The sequence below is a fragment of the Oreochromis aureus genome, linkage group 7 (genome assembly GCF_013358895.1).
Source record: "Oreochromis aureus strain Israel breed Guangdong linkage group 7, ZZ_aureus, whole genome shotgun sequence".
NCBI lineage: Eukaryota > Metazoa > Chordata > Actinopteri > Cichliformes > Cichlidae > Oreochromis > Oreochromis aureus.
In genome coordinates this window covers 9,545,544-9,572,435 of record NC_052948.1, presented here as the reverse complement: position 1 = coordinate 9,572,435, position 26,892 = coordinate 9,545,544, and the positions used below count along the sequence as shown (strand labels likewise).

Here is a 26,892-nt window from a genome sequence, read left to right as displayed (position 1 = left end):
AATTTGTTCATTTTCTCTACAATTGTAAGTGAGGGACCAGCTAGTGAGCCACGAGCAGCATCAATTAAAATAACTTCACTTATGTTTGTACGACCATCAGGCTGATTACAGACTAAGTTTTTTCCTCTAATATGTCACACACATGTTTACACAACACGTTTGAGAAGAGAGAGGCTCCCATAACAAGCAGAGTTTATTTTGAAAACTCCTGACCCCACTTATCTACTTTCCCAGGTTTAGGCAAAAGGACATTAAAACTAGGCTTTACAATATTTAAATTTCCCCTTGTGACTTATTTTAATCCAAATGTTTCTGACAGAAAAAAAAAATCTGTTTAATGTAATATTAGTTTAATTTTACAGTAAATGGAATGGAAACATAAAAACATCAAAACACAATTACAATAAACATTTAAACTTCATTAAAAGATACTTCACAGCTTACACAAACAGGAACATGGAAAAAAAAAGATTAAATGGAAAAACAAAAACATAATAAGAAAATCAATAGAAGTGAGAGGTACCATTCCGTTTGCTCCCCTTATTTCACATCAAAAATACACTGAAGGACTTTTTCTAAACAAAAACTGTATTTGTGACCCATTTAATGCTGCAACTATGAATTGGCAACTGAACTTTTCCTGAGAACCAGACAAATTTGAGTGCCGATGTTTCTGGTAGAAAGCATATGGCCACCCTCTATTCTAAAGACATTGAGCCAGCTTAGCATGTGTGGGCCAACTGACTGTCAGATATGCGGAAAAGTACGAGCTGCAGTGTGTTTATATTTTTAGTCACTCAGGACTGTGCCGCGTTTCGTTGTAGTTCTACAGTTTGATCCGGAGGTATTTTGACCTGCATCTGTTCACAATGTGTTGTGAACTAAACTGAACGGTTCCAGACTGATGATTATTTTTGCATTTGTCTGCTCAGGCTAACTGTAAGTAAACACTGAAAACTGTCATTTTCTTTTAAGATCAATCAGTCTATATAGCAAGCTGTAACTGTGACAACCTTTAGAAAACGTTAACTGACTGTCATGGCCAAAAGAATTCACAATAAAACTGTATTATTAACATAGATACAGAATAATAATAATAAAAAAATGTTATCAGAACAATTCTCCAAGAATCGTTGACTTTATTACTTTTGTTTCTTTAGACAAATTAATTGCACTAGTTATAAGAGTGAAGATAGGCATTGTTTGTAACCAAAACCCTATAAAACATGTATAAAACAATAAACTACATGACTATTTATTATATTATCATATCTGTATAGTTAATATGATCTCAATAGTTCATTTTTTTAAAGATCAAGGGTCACGTTAATACTTACCGGTACAGTCCTAATCTGAATAGCCCAATTCGCGTAATTGTTTCTCTCTGTCCATTAGTTGTGGTGAGATCTAGCCAGATCATAATTCAGATACACCACAGTAACTGTGATATCATCTCTGTACATTCGCGCTAGATCTTCCGGCAAAGCGAGCATTGACGCCAGCTTCTCTTGGGATAGTTCTCCATAGTCCCCCGTGCCGAGAGCATGTCTGATGAGGTGTGTGGCAGCGTTTGTGTCTAGAGCCGGGGAGGCACGGACCTGGCGTTTCAGCAAGAGTTCATGCATCTGACCCAACTTCAGCTTTCTCTCAGACTGAGAAACTGGAGCCTGGAACAAAAAAGAAAGGTCGGTCATAAGCCTTTTTGGTTTTTTCAGGTCAAGATTGCAGGATAAAGTCTAAATAAAGTGCTGTATCTAACAGTTGCATGTTGTGAAGTAGTTACTCCATACAAACCTGTAGGTGAATTCCACTCAGGTGCTCTCCAATGAGCCGTACTGCCTCCTCACTCCCTAGTTCATCCCATAAGCCGTCAGTACCGAGGATCAGGAAGCGGTCCTGAGGTCTCAGCTTATGATAAGTGATCTCAGGTGACACGTCCAGGTATGGCGGTGTTAGATAGTTAGGTGGAGTGTACTGATACAGATTAAGAGAGTCAAGGTCTACTCCAGATTCCAGGCTGGCTAAAATACTTTGCTGCAGCTCACGGCTCCATTTAAATCTCACATCACCAAACGCACGGAGTGGCATTAGGACCTGACAGAAAGATAAAGAATTGAACCAATGACTCATTCTCTAAACCGAATGGCAAACACATTTGTGATCTGTTGCATGTGGCGACAAAAACCCACCCCTAGCAGCCTGTCATCTGTAACCACTGTGTTGCTCTCTGAAGGTGGATGTTGGGCTTTGATACGTTCCACCTCAGCCTGGTTCTGTGAGTTATGGTCTCGAGAAAGAGGTAAAGCGCTCCATGAGCTATCTTCATTTTGCACCCCTAGTACTGCTCGACAGTCACCGGCGTTCGCCACGTGGATGCCATCCATGCCAACATGGGCCACACAAGCAGTGCACCCGGCAAATGCAACCTGGACAGATAATGCAGACGATGCATGTGTATCAACCTTGTATGAACTTAGAACACACTGAAGACTGCTGTATCTTATTACCTGAATGGCTGTACTTTTCATTAGGTCATTGGATAGAGGGACTTGAGCCTCCAGAGAGATGTCAGCATCAAGCCGTTTGAAAGCATAATCCAGAGCATCCTGAGGACTAAAAAAAAGAAAACAGGCTTTCTGTTTTGTGCTATTCTGCATACACAGACAACTGACAAGACATTAATCAACACGTATTAGTAAAGTGTTTGATGCTGAAACGGCTTCAGTGCATCTTGTTATTGATTTTAAATTTTCTTTAAGGCTACTAGAGTGATGATGTCATTCTTTAAAAACAGTTTCCCTATATAGTGGTTAGATGTTGGTACTTAAGAGCACTACAGTCACCTCAGTCTAAAATTTCCTACTAGTTTTCAGCAGTAGAATATGATTTAGATCATTTTCATACTCATCAGACCATTGAGTGACCCCTATTGCCCTTTAGATGTGTGCACTCTCATCATGAAAGAGACCACTCACATCAATATAAAAGTGTTTCATGTTACAGTGAAGGTGTTCACTGAGACGTGGAATCAAATCATGCCAGCAAAATAACTTTCAAAGCATAACAGAGCCAACAAATCCAATAACTGCAGGAAATCCACGTTTTTCCTTTCACTTTGTGTTATGCATTTTAAAGGCCGTTTGAAAGCAAAAAATAGCATAAAAATGAGAAAGTAATCGAGGGAAATGACAAAACAAAACAAATCTATCAAATGTGTGGAAATACATATATGTCTAGACACATGTTTGCAGCTTAGGTTAGTTGCCATCATATCAATAAACCTTTTATTTCTTATTGTGTTTGTATTATTTCACACCCACCTGTTTCCCTTTAAAATGGGCTATATGCTTGTTGAACTGTATTATTAAACCCCACTCAAACCTTCTATCACTACCACAGCATCCATCCCTCCACAACCTCTGAGTCACACACACAAAAACTGGATAATGCTTTATAAGCTGGGTCAAAGCATTGACATGGTAAATGGTAAATGGCCTGCATTTGTATAGCGCTTTACTCAGTCCCTAAGGACCCCAAAGCGCTTTACACTACATTCAGTCATTCACCCATTCACACACACATTCACACAATTTATATAATTTTACACCATTTGTTACATCTAGCAAGGACTATTGGTTTGAAACAATAAAACAAGCTAAATAATAATTCCTCCCAGTCTTTGCTGAAGAGAAGGCTTATTTGCATTTACCTCATGCCTGACTCGTGTTCGTCACTGTCCAGTATTTCTTGCCAGAAGACTCTGAGATTGTCGATGTACAGAGAAGCAGATTCACGATAATTAAAATCTGTATGATGTTTATACCACTGCAGGATGGGAGGAATAGGTCTGCTGTGCTCCATGCATTTTTCGAGTTCTTCCAGGCTGTGCCTTTGCATCATTGCAACTGCTATATAGTACAGCAGCCGCTCACTAACAGCCTGAGCACACGCCCAACCCCCGTGGCCATCAAACACTCCAAAGAGCATGCCCTTTGACTGGAGAAGACGGAGGAGACAGAGAAACATTAAATTTGATTTTACAAGAAACGAGTAAAAAAAAACACAGATTTCACTATAGCAAGGGGGGAAAAAACTGCATGCCTGTAAGCAAGTAGCTGCACTGCGACGGTCCTCATTAGGAGTGTTAGCAGCTAGCTGGTTGCTCTCAAACTTCCTCACAACACTAAGTCCCCTGCCATCAAACTCTGGGACACTCACAGACTGAAACAGAAATATGGTTTGTGTTACTTTGGCTATTTACCAAAACAGTTACATAATAAATATGAACTTAAAATGAAGACACTCAACTAGAGTTCGTCAACATTCACATTCAAACTGAAGAAAGGTTTTTGAAAGAAAATGGCAAAGAAAATCACTGAACTCTTTTCAACCCAACTGAGGCAAGCATTCAGGTTGCTGACAACAAAATGCAACAAATGAATAAAAAGTAAAAACTAGTGTTTAGTGCATACTTCTTCTGCACATTGTACAATGGCCAGGGCTGAGTGCTAGAGATTGTTACCCAGTCAAAATATGTGAGTAAATTTCTAAGTTCCCAAACACTTGTAGAGTTTTGCTAAAAGAAGAGGTGATAGGTATAATGGTAAACACAATATTTTTGATGCATATCGCTGGTATTTAGTAAAGAATTAGCACAATATTCTGTCTTTGTTGTATTTTCATTTAAATGATAAGTTTAAAGTATCTGCTGGGTATTGCTTTTTGTTTTTGATCACATTTTTTTCTAACTTTTTTCTAAATGGGGTAGTTTCTGAGAAATATACTTGTCAGCTATATATTTTAATGACCTGCTAGTGTGTGATTTTTCCCCACCTTTCCAGAAAACAGACTGTGTGCTACCCCTTACTTGTTCATTGGATCTAAGAATACTGTTGATCTGTACTCTGCTCTGCTGAAAGTCCAGATCCTGACGAGTTGAGAGGTGTCGCTGGCTTTTAGACCAATTCCCAGATTCATCACCATTGGATGGAAACCAGGATGAGAAGTGGCAGTGGGGTAAGTGCGACTGAGAACAGCAAATTGCTATGGCGTGTGCATGCTGAGGAAGAAAGGGGATTAAAAATACATTAGGGCAGTGGTTCCAAAACCTTTTCTGCTAAACCCGCCTTTGTTTTACAGGAAAGAATAGAATAAAAGCAGACAAACCTGGAATTGAGCGCCAGAATAAAGCGTCAGTGAGTTTGCCGCTCGTTGCAGGATGCTGGCGTACACACGTCCATACATCGCTGTTGCGACACTCTAGGTAGGCTGTACTGCAGCCTAATCACCTTTATGCCTAGCTCAAGGATGAAAAAAATAAGTGTTATACATTTGCTTATGTGTATGGTGATGCTACGATGCTCCTAGCGATAATTAAATGGCTAGCGTAAGCTGGTAGCATCTTACACGCTCCATAGATCAACCAGTTTCGGATTAACAACATGATACGTTTGTTACACGCCACTCCCAAGTGGCATCTTCTGACATTTAGGTACATTACGTGCAAGTCCGCCACGTACCACTGAGCTGTCAACATGACACGTAAAGTTAGCTGGCTAGCTTGCGCTAACATTCGGTTAAAAACCACACCGTACTAACGTTACCCAGTAGCCTGTCCCTAGCTAAACTTCCACACATACAGCGGCTTAAGATATATGTCAAGTCAACTGAACAGCCAAATACGTACAAACTTCGTAAAACTTCGAGTGAATCGATGTCCATTGACAATCACTACTCAAAATCATAACACGACGGTCACGTGCTGAAACGTCTGACGTAGCAGTTATCGCGCTCCGCTGTAGTAAATGTAGAGCTTAGTGGGGTGCAGGCTTCCTCTTTTCTTACCTCTACTGCTAATTTTTGGTGTCGATCCATTACACAATCGATCATTGTGATCTTTACTTCCCACAATAATTAGTGAAGATAACAAAACACCCTTTTCAGTTTTATATGTATTTTGAAACTGAGTTTTTTTGGAGACCTGCAATGTAAATGTGTCTGCTTCTAAAGCACTTTGGATCTGTTTCCGTTGTTTGTGTGTGTTATAGGCCGTCAATAAAATATACTCGACAGTCAACACGAAAAGGTTCAGACATTTTTCATAGTGCACGTTTGAGGTATGGATTTTAATGTCAAAACAATAATTTATCTTTATATTTATTTTTCTATTTTTCTGTCCACCTCTTCTTGGCTCTTTCAACGCATTTGGGAGAACAAAAAGTTGTGTTATCTTTCTCACACTCCCTGTTTTTCCTAAAGATACAGTCTTTGTTTATAACCAGTTCCTAACCAATCATATAAGTCCTTTTCTCCTTCCTGTGTTCAGCCGCCTCAACTCACAATAAGTATTTTAAGTCTATTTGATAATTTTAAAAATTAATTTTATTAATTCCTAAAACATTGAGGTTCAAGTGGCAAACTACCCATTTCAACTACAAATACACAAATCAATCAAGTTTTCTTTTTTTTTTCTCCATTTCAGTCGACCTCCCTCACTGACTGCAGAAATGGTGTAGGGAAATGTCCTTGTTTATGGTGCAGTTGGTTTTTGGCGTTGAATGGATATTGTCAACCATTTTCCCCAGAACATTATATTGATTATCTTTAAGAAGTTATCCGCATATTGTAGCATCATCCATAACTGTGTCCCAATTCAGGGGGTACATTATGGATAGTAGTAGTAGTAGTAGTAGCAGCTAGGCTAGTCCGTTTCTATGGTAACGTGCAATGTCAAAGTTTCGTTGTCAGTTTCTTCTATTAAATATGTCTGTTAACATTTAGTATTGCGGATATTTTATCGAAGTAAGATACTCTAACCTTTTTTTGTTTGGGAGTGTATTTAAAATTAGGACATTAGGGTGACAATAAATAGATTGTGGTTTGACTGAGCACAATTACTTAGTTGAGATATTAGGCTTTAGCTAACTTTTGGCTAGTTTAGCTATAGCTAGCTAGTTAGCGAGCATCATTTCTGAAAATGGTAGTATTATAAAGGTCACCTAACTGAACAAATATGGGAAATAAGATATGATATTCCCGTAATTTGGAGCTATCCAGACACTAATGACATTTGCCAGTGTTTTTGTTAAACACTTCAATTAAACATTGACATGGATAAGACGAAGATTTGCAGGAACCGGCGCAATAGTAAGTGTAATTTCCGTTTACTCCTCAGGCAAAATGTATCAGACAAATGTATCCCTGACTAGCTATATTACATTCTTCCGTTTTCAGCTATTAAGACAGATCTCACTTTGCTGCTGGAGTGTCTCAAGTTTCAGATGAAATGCCCCGATTTACAGAAACAAGCTCTTCTCACTATTCATTCAATCTGCGAAAAGAGAGGTAATAATGAACAGTCAGTGACATAAACGCACTTTCAACCTGAACCCGAACACATCTGTCATATGAATACATGTATTTAGTGAGATATTTATATAGCATAAGTTCTTGATATGGTAACTGATGACTGTCTCACTTTAAATTGGGAATATTTCAGAGGATAATGTGGACCTGCTAAGAGAAATGGGAGGTGTGGCATTTGTGTATAACCTTTCCAAATCCAGCATTGTTCATCCAGATGTTAAGGAGACTGCACTCTTTACACTTGGCACACTGGCAGAGGCCAACGGTAGGCACATCTGATATTTGTCCAATCTAAGTTCAGGGAGGATTATTTAATTTATTTTTTAAGGATGCAGTTTCTTGAATCTTGCAATAAATACTTAACATCCTCATGATGGGACAATCCAGCATTGGAGGGAAGAAAGGTGGCGTACCTTTTTTTTCAGAAATTAAAGGCAGCTCTGTGGTCCTCAATTGATATCCAAGTTGTGCCTTATCTGTGTGTAATATCTGTTTGTGTGATATCTGGTATTTACAAGTGTAAATTGTTTTAAAATACATTATAGTTTTAAATTTTAACAACATATAATTTGTCTTTCATTTTGTTAGTCTACTGCAAGAATTCTCTATGCAAAAAGGAGACATTTGCAGACCTTGCTGATTGTCTAATGAAAGAAGACATCCCGCTGAAACAGAAGCGACTCTCTGTTTATTTGCTGCTTGTGCTGGTAGCCAACAACAGTAAGATCAAATTCTAAAAAAACAGAATAAGTTTAAACTACAGGACTGGATCACACATTTATCTGCATGTTTATCAGTCACTTCGCTCTATATGGTCTGGTTTATTTGCAAGCTCATTAAATTTATTCCATATAACTAGAGCAAAATATAGCATGAATCCTTTTTAGTTCTGAGAGCATGATAATGTTTGCAACCTTTGCCTGACTGTGTTTTATTGTAGAATTAGGACAGACTTTGGCTCAGACCAGTGGCTGCCTGGACGTGCTACTGAATCTCTTCAGGTATTTCTCATTGCTGAAATCTCTTTCTCATGAAATCTCACCACTTGTAGTTACAAAGAAAGGAAAAACAACATCAATAAAAACACTCATTTGAGTCCATGTAAGGTAAATGATATATATTTTTGCAGGGCCACTTTCCCCATCTCCACTGAAGCCACTTTCAGAGCAGCTAATGCTACTCAAACTTACCAGCTTTGGACGTCTGTGTCTAGTGCTCTTTGTGGATGTGTAAACAACCCTCAGAATGGTAACATGAGCTTTGTATTTTGTCTTTCTTGTTCAGATAAGGTGAAATGTAAAATACAGATTGCTTGCTATAGTGGCAACAATTTTCAGTACTCGATTAAATGTTTATTTGGGGTAAGCACAAAAGCTGTTTTTTGCTCTGTTATTTCTTTCTTTTGTATTGCAGAGGAGGGTCAGCGTATTTGTGTGGCAGCGTTTCCTGTGATTAAAATCTGGCTTCAGCAGCTTACTTTTCCACAGACTGAAATTTTTCAGCCAATATGCACATTCATAGCAATGACAGTGGCCAACAACTGTAAGTGTTGAAACTATGTTTTTGTTTTTTTGAAATGTAAAACATCTTAGTTGATCCTGAAATGCAAATGATTAAATGTTCTTCACTTCTTTGTTTTGGCAGCCTGTGTTCAGGAGAGTTTTTCTGCCTGTGGGGGATTAGAAACTCTCGCTCTTACCCTGGGTCGTCTAGCTTCTGCTGCAGATACGAGCTTATTGTCTTGCCAGCTTTCTGTCATTATATCCAAGACTCTGTCAGCTTGCATCACTGAAAACTGTGCGAACTGCTCTTGAACACATACACATGCACCCTAAATCTACAACTAAATAACCGAAGTATCTCCTTCTTTATTTACAATCTCTTCTTTGTAGCTTCTCTGGCTTCAGGTCTGGCGCAGTATGGTGTGGTCTTACACCTTTTCTCTTTGCTGGCTAGTCCACACTTGGACCCACAAGACAGGCTTCCTATTTTACTAAGCCTTGGTTACTGCACTGAGGCCTCTGGTGCGACTGCACTTTTTTTTTTTCTGCTTAAAATATATATTCCAATATCTTAAGTATGATACTCTTGCATAATGCACATATTGAGAGCACAGTGTTTCTTTTTTAAAGATTATAACACACTGTCCATGCATTTCACAATTGCACTGTGCTTATTTGGTTCTATAGAGAAGCACCAGTCCCAGCTGATATGGTGTGGAGGGCTCCCCATTATCATAACTTTACTCACAGAGGACTCTAGTGAGGAGGTTAGGAGGGCTGCTACATTCATATTGCAAACTTGCAAAAAGGCCAGTAAGTCATAGCAGTTTTATTTTCCAATAATTCTGTATTTCTATGTATTTTCACATGTCACAGTCTCTTTGATATTGCTGTTTAGCTTTTAAGTTACTGTGTATCACAGCAGTCTATCTTATATACATTTTATTTGCATTATTTTCCTTGATCTTACATTTAAGATAACTGGCATGTTTATATTATGGAAAACATATGAATCTGCTTTCATAATGATCTAAAGTATTTGCCTTTTCTATGAAGCTATGTGCTCAGGAGTGGGTGATCTGATGGCAAATGAGGATGAAAATGTGGAAGCCTCTAAAAACATTAAGGGGTTCAGGAGTTCAGCCAGAGAAATGCTACACAGGATTAACCTCCTAGAGAAGAGAAAGGTGAAAGTTAAACATGCATCAGACACATGTATTTGCCAAGTCTGACCAGATCATATCATAGTGACTCATGATGTGTACTTATGTTGATCTTTAGGATGTCGAGGGTAATCAGGAAGACACAAATCTACCAAATTCAAATGAGGGGCGGGACCAAATATCTCTACCAGCTTTAAATCTGCCACTGCACATACCACAAAAGGAGGGTGTTGAAGCTATCCCCAGAAACATAACTGAGAGGAGGAATAATGGTGAAAACAAGGAATTGACCTCCGGGTTAAGTTCTGACAAAGAAACCAGTGAAGGTGACGTCAGGTGTTCAATGTGCAAGGGTACTGGAGTGCTCATGTCTTCTCATTTCCTGCCACTAGAGGGAGCCAGTAAGCAACTTGAGGCAAACAGGTTAGTGGAATTGCTCTGCGTTTGTTATTTATCAGAAAAAAAATTAGGGTGAATGATAAGATTTTTTTTTTTTTTTCAGTCAGCGGTTTAAGCCACTATTTCCAGTGAGGTACACAAAACCAAGTGAGATTAAGTGTATTGAAGGTAAGAGACACAGTATCACTTATTTTCACTTCCAGGCACTAGAATTACAGTATTTAGCTATATGCTCAGACTGCCTTGCCTTCCTCACCTGGTTTCCCCAGTTAACTCACCTGTTTGCACTCTGCGAATCACTCCCTCAATATATATACACATATCTTCCCAACATTTAATCTCTAGATTGTGTGTTGTCTGATACCTGAGCTCACTGGCTTTCTTTTACTCAGTTAATACCTGTGAATGATACAAAAAAGGGCAGGCAGAGACTTGTGCAGATTGCATAAAAAGTCCAAACACAAGGAACATGTTAAAAAAACAGACTGATTTGCGTATGTGTTTACTTCCCTCCTGTGTCTTGCACTTGGATTTTCAATGAAAAGGACTTTGACATTTTCAGTAAATGTATAGTATGTGATGTTTTCCTAAATGTGTTTTATTCTTAGAGTTACAGCATACTGATATGGAGAACGTGATCAAAGCCCCAGTCCCTTATAGTCGATGTGCTGGTAAGAAACAGCATGGAAATCCTATTAATTTTGTAATATTAAAGGCAGAGTTTAAACAAGGACAGTGTTGGACAGCCTTTACTTCAATATATCTTTGCAAACATGAGTGGCTCTCTTAATAAAACTTATTTCAAAATAGTTATGACGTATTAAAGTAGGGCCATACATTTAAAGTTCTGGTTAAATGCATAGGTAGGCCTCAGTCAAACAGGCCTATAGATCAGTATGGGAGCCACTGGCATCACTAGTGTGAAATTGGTCGCAAAGAAGTATACACACTTTTCCCAGTCAGTGGCCCATCTGTAGACCTGCGAGAAGAAAGAGAAGAAGAAAGAAGAAATTAATTTCACAGCCTCCACTGGCTCCTGATGGCCACCAAATGGTCACTAGGCATGTGTGACTGGGGCCTAAAAAGTACATTTGTTTCTTGCTTCTGTTATATATGTCCAGGCTATCCTTGTGACTGCATCATAAAGCAGCTCGATCCATTCAAAAACTGCAACGAAAGAATAACTGGCAAGGCAACTGTACTGAAGAGCTCAGTCATTAATTGCGGGCTGTGTCAGTGTGACATTCAGTTACATTTTTGGGGAGGTTGACATCAGGTTATAGTGTAGATTATGGTGTGGAGTTTGGGAAGTATTTGTGGTTATGACATAAATATGGTTTACAGAAGGATTTAAACAGAAGTATAAATCCCATGTCCTTCTTTCTCCACATAGCCTGTGTGTTACCTTTTGAGGAAGTGACCAGTCACACTTTTGAGTCTCTCCAAAGCTCTTGCCACCAAAGCTGTGACAGGCACAAGTTTCTCAGAGAGGCCACCGAGTGCTTCAAAATGCATCACTGCAAGCTCGTGTTTGAGAAGGAGCACCAGGATGCCGGTGAGGCTGAGAGATATTCAACAGCAGAGCCGCAACGAAGCTGCAAAAACTGGACTGGTAAGAAGATTCTCTATATGCACAGAAATACAGTTTATCACTGGATTTGTGGTTATGACATAAATCCAGTTTATCACTGGATTTCTGTGTATTTACAGTGAACACTAATAGTTCCTGTAGCTCCTAGGTTTGCATTTTTTTGTTATATTAAAAAGTACTAATTATTGTTAGTTTCCTTTAAAGGCCTTGCTGCTAATGGATAGACAGAGTTTTCAACAAGTTTGGTTCAGAAAGTGATGCACTACCTGCTTTATCACTCAATTAGCATCAAATTTCAGCAGAAAAATTGACACAAGTTTTCCTCAGTGACCACAAAGGATGCAATTGTTTGCACTTTTATAGACATTTGTCATTGGGTAATCTAATCTCTGTAAAACACACACTGAGATTCTTTGTCTCTTAGACATGGTTGAATTACTGGCAGCATATGTGATTTCAGCTAACCACATTTAATGGTTGAGTAATGCCCACATAATCTCTGAAGTTTTCTTATTCATTTCTTACATTGGTAGTCTTGCAGTGTCTTGCAGGCACTCTTCACTGTTAGTGTGAGAGAAGAACTGAAATGCATGGTTGGAGCTTTACTTTACTTTTGAACAGCATTTTATTCTCATTGTGTGAAAGTTTTTCTTTTTAATCCTATAATGTCCTTTGTATCATATTTGATCCATGAGTTTCTGACACCTCTAGCTCATCAATATGATCAATACTTGTTGATCAATACTTATGGAATTCAATTTTTGTCTAAAATTGACATTGTTGTTAACAAGAAGGTGCCAAAAACGCCTATTGTATCAAATGTGATACAAAAAATATATAATAAATACATAATAAACATATATTATACCCAACATGATGTAGCAAAAAAATGTGGATTTTGTTATAAGGGTTAATAAATATCTCAGTTCCAAAAAATCAGAATTTTCTGGCTATTTTTTGATGGGTTGGGTCTTACAGGGTTAAGCTGAAATAAAAAATGCTTAAATGTAAAATTCTTGTCATGTGTTGCTAATAAAATGACTTTCTACTCCACTGTAGGACATTCTGAAGGTGAACGAAAGGTAAATAATAAGAACACTCTGCCAGAACGTCGTTGGAGAAAGCACAATGGTAAAAAATTCACCACAAACACCTGAAAGCACTGTTGCAAATGAGTTTTTGTAAATCTAATATATGAGCCATTTTGAAGCCTTTGTGGTAATTATTTTGTATCAGAAATGCACCAGTGCAAGTACGAAAAAGAGCTTTTGCCACATACTTGGCACCAATCACCTGGTGAAGGTGAACACATTAACACAAAAGTGTGCGTGGACAACACGCAGTGTTTCCCAACTGTGTAGTACACTGTGGGGTCCATTTGTGCCAGTGTGAGAATGATGCTGCTAATGGGCAGCACCCTCAGCTAAACATGTGAGAACATCTCTGAAGTGGATTACCTGCTGTTGTCTAAGTTAGGAAATAATTTTCAGACCTGTGGTTTTTGCACAGTCCTTGTGCAAAAACCACAGGTCTGAAAATTATTTCATTCACACTTGGCCTGGGAACCAGGTGCCCCATGATTCCTCGAACTCCATAGCAGTCTTCTCAGAAGCCACAGTTTGAACTGTAACCTTCTATTATTATGTACTCTGTTTTTTCTGTAGAAATCAATTCAACTCAAAAGTCTCAGTTTCCGAGGTTTAATATGAACCTACTGCTGATATAACAGTACTGAGTAAAATGCATGATGTTGTTTTTCCTTTTTTTTCCACCACAAACCCTGAACACATTTTGAGCTTTGAGGTGAGAAATATAATTACACATTAACTGAAAAACATGACAGCTTTTAATGTGTCACCATTGGTCCAGTGCCAGCAAGAGCATGTGGTTATGGATTGATTGGCAAACATGCCAGATGTTGATGTGCCACAACAAAACCACCGCCTGTGAGGGCATTTGGCAAAATATGAATCGACAAACATAAAAGATGTTAATAGTCACCTCAAGGTGCTTTATATTGTAAGGTAAAGACCACTCTTACAATAATACAGAGAAAGGCCCAACAGTCAGATGACCTGCTATGAGCAAGCACTTTGTGACAATGGGAGTGGTGACAGTGGGAATGCATGCGTGCATAGGCATGTGGACCCGAAGCAAAGAGTTTGTACTGTCACACCTTATCCTAGCAGTTATCCTGTAAGACCATATTTAAGAGACTGTCAATACTGCAGTAAGTGGAAAGAAATTATTGGGGAAAGGTGTGTGTGTGTGTGTGTGTGTGTGTGTGTGTGTGTGTGTGTGTGTGTGTGTGTGTGTGTGTTGGGGGGGGGCAACAACATTGCTTTATGGTAGCAGCAGTAGGCATGCACTGAGAAGATTTTCAGATGAGGCAACAACTTTGAAGCAATTGTTTCTCCATTTATGTTGCATCAAGTAATAACTGCAAGAGCAGTGGCAAATAATGCAGAATGACCCTTCTAAGTTTTGGTTTTACTTTACATGTTTTTTACCACCACCAAGGATTGGCATTACAGTTTAGTTTTGGGTATAAATTCTATGGTGTATGGGATGGTTAATGTCACAGAATTATGTGATACAGCGATAGGAACATAGAAACAAATTCAAGATAATAGAAAGCAGCAGGAATGTCCTGAAAGATAAAGAAATTGTCTGAGTACTTGCGAGCTGCTGTGTTTTAGGTGTAGGACATCTATATGTATAATTTGTAAATTAATTTGGTTGTCTTTTTCTTTTTAGGCGTCACATTGGTTCCACTACAAAGAAGAGCTAAAAAGACAACATTCGCCTCTCATAACAGGACTGGTATGAGATGTTTTCACAAAGCAGATGCTTAATTATTTACTGTAGTCCTGCTTTTCAGCCATAATCAGCAACACAGATCCCATCACTCCTCTCTTGGCGCTCCTAAAAAGGGAGAATCCTCCTGAAGATAGATATGCAATATCAGATATGGGTATTTACAGTTGACTATTTAACTGTGTGAATGTTATGATTGAGAGCCTGTGGTGGGAGCTGTTCTCTGCAATGTGTTCCTGGCAGCAGACAAACCAAACAGCAGAGGGAATGTTGAACTGCAGCCAGTGTTCTCACAGTGCAGGCCGGAGCTGGTTCAAAGCAGCACAGCTGCATTAAGCTGTTTCACACTCTGTGTAACACTGTGAGAGATTAAGGCGGATGCTTTTGTGTCTTGCCAGTGACGCTGTAGTGAAACTAGAGGGATTGCAGTGTTTTGTCAGTTTGCAAGTTTGCATCATCTCAAAGGTTGTGTAGCCCAAGAATTGCAGTAGTGTTGCAAAGGAGGGGCACTGTTTCATAGTGCATTCTCTCTGTGCTGTCACACTGAGATTTACTGTTGTTTTTTTCCATCTCAACTCCTGCGCTTACTCTGAGTCCATTCTTCCTTAGTTTTTTCCAGTGCCATCCATTTTTCAGCATGTTAAACTATAATACTGCCCCTCCTCCTCTGTCTTCATCTTTTTTTACTACAGCTTAGTACTGCTATAAAATCAGTCCTAGGCAAAAAGAGAAATTGTCTTGCATATTAAATCTGGGGCAATTTAATATACAATGATAAAACAGGAGTTGTAAAGCACTGTCTTTTCCAGTAGAGGTGCAGAGATTATTTGCAGTACTAAGTTTCTCACCTTTTGTTGGAGGAGGGGAAAAGCATCTTCACTTATAACAATAACTCTTTAAATGTAATGTAAACACACTGTCAGCGAATTTACTGAAATTCAGCTACACAAATATATGAAACTAGAAGCAACGCTGATGACACACAACAGAAATCCACTGACCTCTGTTATCATTAAATGTCATTGTATTTGCTGATGGCGGTATACAAACTGAATATCAGTGATGTTTATATTTAACTAATAAATCAGTGCATCCCTGGTAAACATGCTTCCACTTGCTGTGTTTCAGATATTGAGATGGGAGGGAGGAGTGGTCACCATAACAGTCAGCTGAAGATTGACATAAATCACAGTTCTACTGTAAGTTTTCTATCAGATATGTTTTTGGATATTGAGAAAAAGCTAGAGTTTCAGTTTACCAAAGCACCTTTTTATCCCTGACAGTGCTTTCTGTTATTGGTGCTTGCATTATTTTGCAATATGAACAGCCCATCAGAAAGTGAAGATAATTGAACTTGGGCACAAACAGATGGCAAAAAAATCCCATTAAGAATTAACAACTTACCATTGCTCATGAGATGTGTTGAAATCATTTCAAATGTGAATAACATGCTTTGCAAAATGCAGCTGCTAATGGGCTGAAACCAGTGTGGTCTGTGGATGCTGGTTACAGGCAACTTGGCTGGATTATTTTCAGTATGAGTAAATGGAAAAAAGAAGAAAAAAACAGATGTTTCGAAAGCATTTTCCCTCTTTCTTTATTTTATATGCGATTAACCATGGCTTCAGTAACCAGGCCAATTTTTGATAGAAAATGCTTTAAAAGTTACTAAGCACATAGAGGTGTGGCAAATGGATGAAAGTGTGCATGTGCATACATGTGCACATGTATGCACATGTCTCTGGGTGTCTTTGTTTACTTTTCTTACTTTTTTGGCTTCAATACTCTTAGAAAAGGAAGAGAAAGGACTTCAGCTGTGAGGAGGTGGGCTACCTGCTGTCTGGAGTAAAGACGTATGGCTTCTCTTGGAACTTAATCTTGTGGTCATATCCCTTCCAGCCTGGGCGCACCAATGTTGACTTGGCCAAGAAGTATAGGCGAATAATGGTAAAATCCTTAAATTAAGTGTTTTCCAAGTTACAGTGGCCTTAGAAGTTTTGAGCACAGTGGTACTAATTTCCAAACTCTAAAGGGATGACATGATTTACAAAATGCACAAAGTTAATTTCATACTGTTTTAAAAATTCTTTTGAGTAAATGACTTTTTTCCCCCATTCTTTTAGTTTAAAAAATGCCCAAAACAAATTTCATCACCTTGCATGGTTGGTATTCAGGAAGACCTAATTTGGCCAATTTCATACTTATAAATGTGTTTTATACTCACCCGAAGTATCTTAGCTCTCAATTTTGCCTGTTTTTTTCCCCCTTAAAAGCCTCTCCTTCAGACAGAATTTCTTATGAACCTGCATATACATCTCTTCTGATGATATTTATTTGCAGAATTCTCTCAATGAATAACCTCTTCAGGAGACAGGCGAGGTTTTCTTATAACTCTTTCATGAGGTCATATTTGTGCAGATGTTGCTGCAGTGCACCATCACTCCCTAGTTTACTAAATCTGACTAGAAATGTAATCTTACTGGCCATAGGGTGAAAAGTTTTTGTTTTATTGGTCTTGTTGTGTTTCACCATTAAGTTGATCTTTCAAACCTTTTGAATTATGTAGTGTCAATTTTTGACTAGGGGTGCTCAAACTTTTGAATGACACCACAACCGCTAAACTACACAGACTCTAATTACCTTCATTTGTCTTTTTGCCTTCAGAAACATAAGGCCCAGGATGCCAGCCGTGCAGATTCTTGATCCTTCAAAAAACATTTCAATAATTTTTTTATGATTTCCAGCAGTCTATATTCCTTATAGTTATATTATACCTGATGTACTAATTTTAGTGATTTGTGGTTTCAATGCAAAATTGTCTCAAACCTGTTTGAGTTATGGTTTGAAAATGAAAATATCGCTGTAGATGTTATTTATTTGTGATTATTTGTTCATGGTTTATGTTCATCTGGGAGTTTCTTTGAGAATGAATTGTGCCCGAATGAAATAGATATTAAAAGGTAGATTTAAGTGATGCAAAAGCACCTATTGTATAATTACTATATCGTACCGTATAACAGACTAACTGGCCTTTGAACAGTGTGTTCATATAGTCGGTATAAGTATAGTTTTCAACATATTTATTTTTCTGTATCATAACTGTTTTTAGTCCAGGTCAGATTTACTGTATGGCAGTTTGGATATAACCTGGTCATTAAAATGACTGTGGCTTCTTGTTTTTTTATTTTATATGCATATTAAAGAAAGTGGTGTCTGTTTCACCAGTTATTAACCTGAGTTGTTTTCCATAAAGTTTTCAGGTAAAAAAAGACTATTTAGATTATGTCTGATTGCTTCTTTTGCTTAGACCCTGTTAAGGTCTTGACATAGAGCATCACAGAAGCAAATGCCAAGTCCTGCTTTCTTTGTTTTTGTGCTTCAGTTCACAGACAGGAAATCAACAAGGGGAGAGGGGACTCAGGTCAAGCACTTTTGTTTATTGAGCTGAAAGCCTCTGGTATGACAGGAATCACAGTGCAAATCAAACTGCTTATCTTTCCCAGTGTGCCTCAAGAAGCAGCTCAGTCTGCAAAATGTGTCCTTTAAAGCTTAGCTTGACTGAGATCATTGTCTAGAGTACCTCTCCCATTCTGTGGGGACTCATCAGTGTGTTGCTAAAATCATGGGTCTTCCCCATTTTCCATGCCCTGGGGCGTAGGCTGTAATAGTTTGAGACCTCATATAATAATGGAAGGGTGAAAGGGAAATTTTTACTGGTGATAGTGTATACCCTGGCATTAAGCTTTTCCCTTCATTGATTTGTATTTCTGTTGAATTGGCAAAGTAAATGAGCAAATTATTGCTTATTTACATTTGCAAGTAAACCCTCTTTCAATTCTAAGCTTTTGCATATCAGGATATTTTTAAAAAATCATCTGGTCCTTACCATGTTCTAAAATTACTCAAAAAAAATACAACAACCTAAAATGAAAAACAACACAACATATTACACTATATTTATTTAACAAAAAGCTAAACTGCAGAAGTGGTATGTGAAAAACTAACTACACCCATGTAGCTTGTAAAACCACCTTTAATAACAATAACGTGAAGTAATCATTTTCTGTATGACTATCAGTCTTTCACATTATTGTCGAGGATATAAAAGACTAATACATGGCCTCACGTGAGACTCTAGACTGATGTACAGAGGAGTTCACTGTCGACTTAATGACTGCAATGTGTCCAGATCCTGTAGCTGCAAACTGAGCCCAAATATTCACCCCTCCACCACCGTGCACGTGGAGATATCCACACCTGGGAAGATTGGAAACCGTCTTAAATGTTTTCCACTCATGAAAAAATGGGCAATGCTCCAAACCAGCACTCTGCTAAAATCTCTGCTTTTATAGAGGTGCAAACATTTGCTAATTATCAATTAATCAAATGTATTTGGTTAGCAGCACCTGTCGGCTGCTTTTCACACACTGCTTCTACACTGTGGTTAAATCTTGTTATGATGTAATATCTGAGGTTGTGGTTACCCAGTTTTAGGTTATTTTTTATGACCTGATAAATTAAACCACAGTATTGCAAAAGTGTGTGCTTTCTTTCCACATGACTGTAGATTAAAGTTTTAAGGCATTTAGGAGTGGCCTCTCATACCAGTCCTGACTACTCAGACAAGATTTTGGGATAGCAATGTAGTGTAAGCAAGGGGAGGCATGTGAGGAACAGATTTCTCATGGACTGAAATGCAGTCACACTGAAGACTTTTGACCCAGGCCCCATGAAAATCTCCTTCCTCTGGAAAGAATGTGGCTTAGTCTCCCCCCTTTCTCCTCCCTCCTCTGATGTCCTCTCTCCCACGAGACAGTGAGAAGCTCCAGTCCCTCTTAAATGAACTGGGATTTGCTACATAGATTTCTATTGCCATTTGCAGAGTGCCCCGTACATGTAGTAGTTTGTCAAACATGCCCCGAGTATCTGCTATTTTTCCTCCCCCACAAAAATCCATTCCCAGAATCTTCAGTGTGACCAGATACTATAAAATATACTTTTGAAAAGCAGGGAGCAAGATTGTTATGTGTAAATGCCAGTTTATTTTCAAAGGCAACTACTTGAAATTGAAAATTCATTTATTTTATTTAAAATTGCATAAGATGACAATCATTCTGATTAGTGGATTATTGAAAATGCCAAGTATTACTATGTTAATTCATAAATGTGTAGTAGATACTTGTAACCAGTTGTGGAATGCATATGCCGTTTCCAGCTGAAGTTGCATTCTTTGTCCTTTACATTTCTTTCATTAACCTTCTTTTCATTTTTCTTTTTGTTGCAAATTTTTTTAAAACAAAAAAACTGCTCAAATATATACAAGACACATTTAATTTCTGTCTAGATCTTCATAGATGAAGATCTCTGTCTAATAATGAAGTATTCTAGGTCACTCTTCTTTCCATCACAACACACACATGTACACACACACTGCTTTTCGGCACCTTTGGTTCATTTAAAATAAAAAAAAAGGCTATATTAGCATTAATGTGGGCACTTAGGGTGAGACAAACCACTATTTTTCGATCCATTCACAATTTAGATTTAGAGGGTTTCACTTCCTTCATGAATCCTCTGATTGATTTACATCAGCTCAGTAGATGTGCTCATGTCTGTGATGGGAGTGTCATCAGGGACATTGACATCTCTTGGAATGAGGTCACTGACAAGGTCATTTCCTCTCAGCTCCGAGTTCTTTGGGATTTCACTAACGCTTTCCTCGTTGACATCACTTCCAAGCTTCTCCAAACTCTCTTCAGCCTCCACCTCCATCGGCTTTTCCAGATGTGCTTCTGTTGGCTTCTCTGGCTCAAGCGTGGAATTGTCAGCAGCCTCATCACCATCTTGGCGTTTCTCACCTGCTGGGAGGTCTGATGGCTCGTCTGGATTGACTGGGACAGGGCTGGGATCTTGGGAGGGCACGAAATCAGGGGGACCAGAGTCGGTCAAAGGGGGCGAAGAAAGAACCAGTTCATGGAGAGACTCTTGTGTTAGTTGATCCGCCTGGTTCTCCAGATGCTCCACTGAGGCTGGTGCTGGCTCTGAGATGGGCTGGACTATCTCAATGTCTGGTTCGGAGTCAGGAGCAAGCTCAGCTTCAGCAGCTGGTTCTGAAGGTGAAGGTGTGCTGGCTGAGACCTGAGGTTCAGGTTGGACTGGGGCTTCCTTTACCACAGGTGCTGGTTCTGTATCATTTTTCAGGGCTGAGGCACTGGAAGCCTCTGCTTCTTTAAACTCCGCAACACATTCTTCATTGGGTAAACACGCCACTGGTGTCACTGGCTCTCCCACCACCACATCTAGATCCTCCATTTTGGTGGCTTCGTGAGTCTCTGTTACTGCAGAGTCGTTTCCTGGCTCCTTTGTGGTGTTCTCTTCAGCAGCCACAGTTTCATGGGTGCTGGCTGGGGTTTCTCGCCTTCTGCTGAGCCTGTTTCCCATAATGAGCCTGTACAGAAAGTCAAAATAAATGTAAATGGATTTAAACTAATGCCAAGAGAGACGCTTATTTGACTGGTGGAAATGAAATTTGTGTGTTTTAGTGCATTATGTTCTTCTTCTTTGCACTGTGTGCTCTACTTTTTCTGAGATGTCTAAATATGTTTCTGGAGCGCCCAAGGACCAACTAAAGCTGTTGACTAAAGCACTTGTTTGATTAATTCTTTACTTCCCTTACCCTGATATACACAAGCCGACCACAAAAAACACTCTGGACACATCATGACGTGTGCAATCACAACTTTTGGCCACTTCATAGACTTTCACTAAACATCCCCTACTTTAAAAGGTCAATTAAAGTCTGCAGATTCATTGTTGTTTTGTCTTTCTTAGATTCTATAAAATAATATGTTCCAGTCGCTTATGAAAACGAAGCATAACTCACATAACTAGTATTATGCGCTACTAAAAAAATAAATTAAAAAAATGCGAGCATAAGTTAGCCAGTAAACATTAATATTTGGTGATCGCGAAATGAAAAACAAGTTTTGCAGACGACCCCGCCTCCCTATCGCGGTGCTCAGACTGTTAAATTGTATCCAAATAGTAGAGGACCAAAAACACTGGTTAAAATGTCTAGGAGGATAATAGCATTTCACCAACCTTTGTACTTTTGGCGTTGCAGCAGGCCTAGATAAATATATAAATTTGCTGATGATCCCGCTCGTGGAGGAGACTGCTTGTTAAACCGCTCGAAGTGCGCACAGCAGAGAGGAGCTGAGCCCTGCACAGACTGCTGAGGCGCACATTCTCCGCGTCCACGGTGCGCGCTCCAGCGCGCAACCACTGAACTTCCTGAACCAGATTGGCTTCGTTGCCCTTTCTCGGTTACTAAATGTAAGTAAACAACAACAAAAACGATAATAATAATAATAATAATTAAAGGATCTGCCTTACTCAGTCAAACTAGACATTCTGCCATTAAACTGTAGGCATGTTCACTGTCAAAGTTTTAAATGGAAACCACTAAATCGTGTGTTATTAAAGCCCTGGGCAGTTGTAGATTTCCTTTTAGAAAGCTTATGCATTAGTTGTTCAGTATAGTCATGATGACAGGAACATGAATACAGTTATATGACATAAGGCCTTCATATTGGGGAAGTAAACGTGCTGATCGGCTGACTGAGGCTGAACACAAAACCACTGACACATGTACTGTAACATCAGTGTGTTCTTATGCTGCAAGACAGTCAAACGTCTTTAGGATCTGTGGTACTTTGAGCTTCTCTTTTCTGCTCTGATATATATCATTCTCGTGCTTAGTTTGCAGAATGTTTGTTTTGATTCATCGCATGACTCTTTATTTAATCTACAGATTAGTGAGGATGTGGCCTGAGCAGAGAGTCCAATGTGCTGTGAGGAGTCCCGTGTGTCACGTTCGTGGGATCTTTCTGCTTCTCCTGCTTGTCATGGTTCAAATGATGATCTCCTTGGTGCCTTTTGATGGTGTGTTCATTCGCTCCGATAAAGTCCTCATCAGCCCCTACAGATTCTGTCAGATCCAACAAACTGGTGAATGGTCCTGTGATAATGTGCATAAGAGTCACCTGTACGAGCTATCGCAATCCCAAGGAGCTGAAGCTGAGACTTTATCTAAGCCACATTCTAACTCTGTCAGAGTAGCGGTTTACCTAGCCGTGTATGTTCCAGTGATTATTGTGGCGTTTGCCCTGATGGGCATGCATTCAGTCATCTCTGACAAAGACGAACCTGCTATCTTTTGCAGCACAACTTTCCAGGTTGGAGCAGCCTTTCTCAGCCTGGCTGGCCTTTGTAGTTTTTTGTTTGTCTATCAGTCATATGTGAGCTGGCAAAACATAACCATTTGGTTCTATATCTATTTGGGTGTGGTGATGGAGCTGGCTATCACATCTGCACTGACCCATGTGTCAGGTAAGCGACTGAGATCACACTGGGAACGCAGCGAAATGCTTAAGCTCATCCCTGCTTAAATGCAAACATGAGCCACAGACTGTGCAGTTTAAAAAAGCGATTAATGTTATGATCATATCACAAAGACCTTTGAGTGGTCCGTAAAAGTAGAAAAGTGCTATATTAATGCAATTACACACGAATCTGCTTTGGAGAATATGTTAATTGCTGTCATGATGTATTTAATGATAAGCTGTATCCCTCAACATGTTTAACGTGTCTTTTGGTGCTGTAATATCACTTTGTATCACTTTATCAAGTGGTTTATGAAAGCCAAGACACATAATGTATAACACAACAAAAAATCTGTTGAGTCTGAAATGTGCAGCTGGTGGATGCGTGAGTGGTACCCTAATTGTGCTGATAGTTATTTCTATATAAGCTATAAGGAATAAAGAATATATTTATTTTTCAAAGTGTGTTCTTATATCTGCTACCTCATATATTCAAGGAGCAACAGTAATGTGATTTCTGTAACTACAATTTCTAGTTACTTCACATGAATAACAGTATGCTTTAATTACACCCAGTTTAATGCAAAAGCAAGGCTTTTTTCAAGTTTCTCCCCACAGAGCAAGGGCACTTGTACTGCAACAGTACCATGCTCAGGGTACTAGCAGGAACTTGTTAGGTCTTCTGGTGGAAACATTTCTAACACCAAACCTTTGTGGTGAAAAACCCACAACTGCTGTCAGTTTCATATACAGTGTCATGCATGTGAAAACAAAAACCGTTGTGTTTTTTTTTCCTCATTAAAACCTTCAGTAAACCTAAAAAAAATGCCATGTTGTCAATTTTATGTTGAATTAGAGTTTGGACCCAAGTGACAAAAAAACAAACACAACACTTAAGTAACTGTCACACTGTAAGATAAGTAGTTCCCCTCACACGAGGTGCTAGATGATGCCACTGAAACATAGACTGAAGCGCTGAAATTTGATTTCAGTGCAGAAGCTTTGGTGAATTAATTACTTGTCTCCGTCTCCGGATGTAGTCCTGTGAAGCGCTGCTGGGATGTACCTCTCTGAGACATCAATTAATGGATCCGTTCTCCAAACTTTTTCTTTATGGATGAGCTGTGAGCTATGTGTCCTCAAGTACTGACTGGACTCTCACCTGAATTCGTAATTTAGGAAGCATTCCCCCAAATGACACTTTTCAGTTTAATGCAAAAACTTTTTAGTGTCAAATAAGTTAATCAGCTGAAAAAAATTTCCCGTACAAGGCGTAAGGCATCGCTGTCCTCTGCTGCTGTCTGCGGTGGTTCATTCGTCTTCCCAGCCTCCACATTCTCAACTGTTCCTGAACGCTGACCCTCAGGTGTTTGTTGCTGCGGCCTGCTGGTGTAAAGTAATGTTTCCACCTCTGTAATGTCCAAGTCTGTTTCTGAAACATACGTCATGTCCAGATCTTCAGTGCAGTCTGATGGGGACTCCTCTGCAGCAACTGGATTTGCTGTCAGCTGTGAATTTGTGGATTTCCCCATCTTCTTAACTGTGTCTACTGCTTTTTGTTTACCCTGGGTGTGGGTGAAGGGAAGATCAAGCAAATATTAAACGACGGTTAAGAGAGTAACCCACATGTGATGATTAAGAGTTTAACTGCATACAGTAATATTGGATATAATGGACTGTGATGTTAAAACATCATTATATTACTTATGTAGGGCATGTGGGGGAGGGGGAAATCAAATGTTTGAAAAGAGAAACAGCACCACCTGCTGGCGAGTCACGAGTGTCAGGTCCTCACATGAGCCGTTTGTGAAATAGGAAACAGCTGCTTCTACCAGCTCTTGCTCGTTCATACAGTAGAAAGCAGACCTGGGAACATATCAGTGGATTGGGTAAGTTTAAAAAAAATTAAGGAGCTTTAAATGGGGCCTTAAACCGACCCCGATCGTGTTTCTTACGATAACTACCTGGCAGCTTTCCGCTTTCTCTTCAGTGGCTTCTTTTCTTGGCTTTTCTCCTCTTTTTTTGCCATCCATGAAGGCAGCGACCTGTGTCTTCCTGACATACCGCTCTCTTTACGTACGCAGCTTTACAACGCTTCCAAAGTCTGCCGCAACATCACGTGAAATGAAACGAGGCTAACCTTACTGTTTACAACACGGTTTGCACGAACTCTGGTGCCGCTGACAACCCTATAACAACCAATCACAGCAGAGCGTAACCGTGATGTCACGAGCTGACAGAGTTGCTAGCGACACTTAGCGGACAAGGATGTAATGGCACCATACAGCCACGACAACAAAGGATTAGCAAACGGCATTTTTTTTAGCGATTCAGACTTTATTGTCCGTTAGATGGCGTTAGAGCTCTACTTTTTTTTTTATTTTTCATCTAACGCCTGTAAGAAATCTAACCCCCACCTTCACCCACCACGCCCTTTGAGCTTAAAACTTTCTAGATTTGCTTTTTATTTCAGCACTCATGAATGGAGACTTTATGTAAGTTCACTGTCTGTCCCAGAGATACAATATCTGAAAGGACCTTGAGAAAATTTCTTTGACTTCAAGATTCAAAAGTCACAGTGAACTCACAGAACACGTGTTTTCCCATACTTTAGGATCAACAAAAATTCAAGTAAGACAAAATCGTGACATCATAACACTTATTTCAAAAAGGTTAAAGGCAAACTTCCCAGTAGCATCATATGATACTAACATTTTTTGCCCAACCTGAGTGGTGGGCATGAAAACCACAAGGTAAATTTTCAGTTTGAGGGTAAGTAGCCAGTGTTTGTACAGTATCTTCCATATTTTCCTTTCTTCCCCCTTATCTGACATTAATATTTTGGTACATGGTGCACTGTATTGTCAGAACTGATCTTAACACAGATTAAGCTGTTGTTCTTACTACTGAATCTGTTTTGAAAAAGGGTGAGAGTAAACCTGCTCTCATCTGTGAAAAGCACACGGCACCAGTACTGGTCCTGCCCACTAGAGGGCGTTCGGCCATGACCCCATGCTCATGAATGTTTCTGATTGCTTGGTGAGAGACATTCACACTAGTGGCCTGCTGGAGGTCATTTTGTTGCTCTGGCAGTGCTCTGGAGCAGATACTGGTCATGCTCATGACTTATAGATCTTCTACAGCTCTGTCCAGGTCTCTTAGAATAACTGTCTGTCTCCTGGAATCTCCTCTACGCTCTTGAGACTGTACTGAAAGGCACAGCAAACCTTCTGGCAATGGTACATATTGATCCTGGCAGGGTTGGTCTGCCTGTGCAACCTCTGTAGAGAGTAGTGACACTGACCCTAACCAACCAACCAAACAAACATACAGTCAGCTTAGGAGGAGGAAAAACACATCACTGGCCTCCACCTTTAAAACCATTCCAGTTTTTTTGTTTTTGTTTTTGAGGAGTATAAATAAGTGAATCTACAAATAACTTAAAAAAATAATAAAACAATTCTAAAAGTGGTAGAGAAGAATGTGAACACTATTACGAATAAAACAATAAAAACATCAGTAAAAATAAACATCAGGAAAACATCATTAGCCAGTACTTAATCAATAAGAAATGTAGCTTAGCTGTTTCCACTTCAGTTTATGGTAAGTGGATGGCACTGATAGCAGACTGAGTTTGAAAGCTTACAGACGCACTTCAAAAATGCACCACT

The 26,892-nt window shown here is 39.2% G+C and overlaps 4 protein-coding genes and 1 long non-coding RNA gene across 9 annotated transcripts; 2 read left to right on the top strand and 3 right to left on the bottom strand.

Annotated features, from left to right (window-relative positions):
* Positions 1-333: 333 nt before the first annotated feature.
* On the bottom strand, positions 334-5,979 carry pdp2 (putative pyruvate dehydrogenase phosphatase isoenzyme 2). Of its 2 annotated transcripts, none has more exons than XM_039615873.1 (9): positions 5,845-5,979; positions 5,167-5,296; positions 4,868-5,059; positions 4,102-4,221; positions 3,710-3,996; positions 2,508-2,613; positions 2,190-2,426; positions 1,795-2,094; positions 334-1,667 (listed from the first exon to the last, which is right to left on the bottom strand). In XM_039615873.1, the coding sequence occupies exons 2-9, from the start codon at positions 5,242-5,244 to the stop codon at positions 1,392-1,394; spliced, it is 1,596 nt and encodes a 531-aa protein (XP_039471807.1). In that variant the 5' UTR covers positions 5,245-5,296; positions 5,845-5,979; the 3' UTR covers positions 334-1,391. The 2 variants fall into 2 exon arrangements, with proteins under 2 accessions (XP_039471807.1, XP_031593179.1); XM_031737319.2 differs by lacking the exon at positions 5,845-5,979 and adding an exon at positions 5,687-5,820.
* On the top strand, positions 5,141-18,069 carry terb1 (telomere repeat binding bouquet formation protein 1). 4 transcript variants are annotated; one of them, XM_031737210.2, is made up of 21 exons: positions 5,152-5,263; positions 6,048-7,146; positions 7,234-7,344; positions 7,499-7,630; positions 7,954-8,085; positions 8,306-8,366; positions 8,495-8,613; positions 8,779-8,907; positions 9,010-9,162; positions 9,258-9,389; positions 9,555-9,680; positions 9,924-10,054; positions 10,149-10,453; positions 10,533-10,597; positions 11,038-11,100; positions 11,823-12,041; positions 13,080-13,151; positions 14,778-14,843; positions 15,966-16,036; positions 16,629-16,784; positions 17,502-18,069. In XM_031737210.2, the coding sequence occupies exons 2-21, from the start codon at positions 7,110-7,112 to the stop codon at positions 17,538-17,540; spliced, it is 2,319 nt and encodes a 772-aa protein (XP_031593070.1). In that variant the 5' UTR covers positions 5,152-5,263; positions 6,048-7,109; the 3' UTR covers positions 17,541-18,069. The 4 variants fall into 4 exon arrangements, with proteins under 4 accessions (XP_039471803.1, XP_031593070.1, XP_039471804.1 ...); XM_039615869.1 differs by lacking the exon at positions 6,048-7,146 and having other exon boundaries at positions 5,141-5,263; XM_039615870.1 differs by lacking the exon at positions 7,499-7,630.
* Positions 18,070-18,779: 710 nt separating this feature from the next.
* LOC116318307 (fibrous sheath CABYR-binding protein-like) lies at positions 18,780-22,076 on the bottom strand. The gene is made up of 2 exons (XM_031737275.2): positions 21,939-22,076; positions 18,780-21,285 (listed from the first exon to the last, which is right to left on the bottom strand). The coding sequence occupies exon 2, from the start codon at positions 21,276-21,278 to the stop codon at positions 20,421-20,423; it is 858 nt and encodes a 285-aa protein (XP_031593135.1). The 5' UTR covers positions 21,279-21,285; positions 21,939-22,076; the 3' UTR covers positions 18,780-20,420.
* LOC120441330 lies at positions 22,040-23,683 on the top strand. The gene is made up of 2 exons (XR_005613994.1): positions 22,040-22,172; positions 22,651-23,683. It is a non-coding gene; the product is annotated as an uncharacterized LOC120441330 (long non-coding RNA).
* A 746-nt stretch (positions 23,684-24,429) lies between these two features.
* Positions 24,430-25,427, bottom strand: si:ch211-127m7.2 (cell cycle regulator of non-homologous end joining). The gene is made up of 3 exons (XM_031737282.2): positions 25,186-25,427; positions 24,985-25,087; positions 24,430-24,786 (listed from the first exon to the last, which is right to left on the bottom strand). Exons 1-3 carry the CDS (start codon positions 25,281-25,283, stop codon positions 24,466-24,468), a joined length of 522 nt encoding a protein of 173 aa, XP_031593142.1. The 5' UTR covers positions 25,284-25,427; the 3' UTR covers positions 24,430-24,465.
* Positions 25,428-26,892: the final 1,465 nt, after the last annotated feature.

Coding starts and splice junctions, on each gene's coding strand:
- LOC116318307 (XM_031737275.2), bottom strand. CDS start 21,278: ATGGGAAACAGGCTCAGCAGAAGGCGAGAAACCCCAGCCAGCACCCAT.
- pdp2 (XM_039615873.1), bottom strand. CDS start 5,244: ATGTATGGACGTGTGTACGCCAGCATCCTGCAACGAGCGGCAAACTCA. Junction 4,222..4,867: donor TTCTTAGATCCAATGAACAA/GTAAGGGGTAGC, acceptor TTTCTGTTTCAG/TCTGTGAGTGTCCCAGAGTT. Junction 3,997..4,101: donor GTGCAGCTACTTGCTTACAG/GCATGCAGTTTT, acceptor CGTCTTCTCCAG/TCAAAGGGCATGCTCTTTGG.
- terb1 (XM_031737210.2), top strand. CDS start 7,110: ATGGATAAGACGAAGATTTGCAGGAACCGGCGCAATA. Junction 7,345..7,498: donor TTCAATCTGCGAAAAGAGAG/GTAATAATGAAC, acceptor GGAATATTTCAG/AGGATAATGTGGACCTGCTA. Junction 8,614..8,778: donor TGTAAACAACCCTCAGAATG/GTAACATGAGCT, acceptor TTTGTATTGCAG/AGGAGGGTCAGCGTATTTGT.
- si:ch211-127m7.2 (XM_031737282.2), bottom strand. CDS start 25,283: ATGTCAGGAAGACACAGGTCGCTGCCTTCATGGATGGCAAAAAAAGAG. Junction 25,088..25,185: donor AGAAAGCGGAAAGCTGCCAG/GTAGTTATCGTA, acceptor ATATGTTCCCAG/GTCTGCTTTCTACTGTATGA. Junction 24,787..24,984: donor CACTCGTGACTCGCCAGCAG/GTGGTGCTGTTT, acceptor ACCCACACCCAG/GGTAAACAAAAAGCAGTAGA.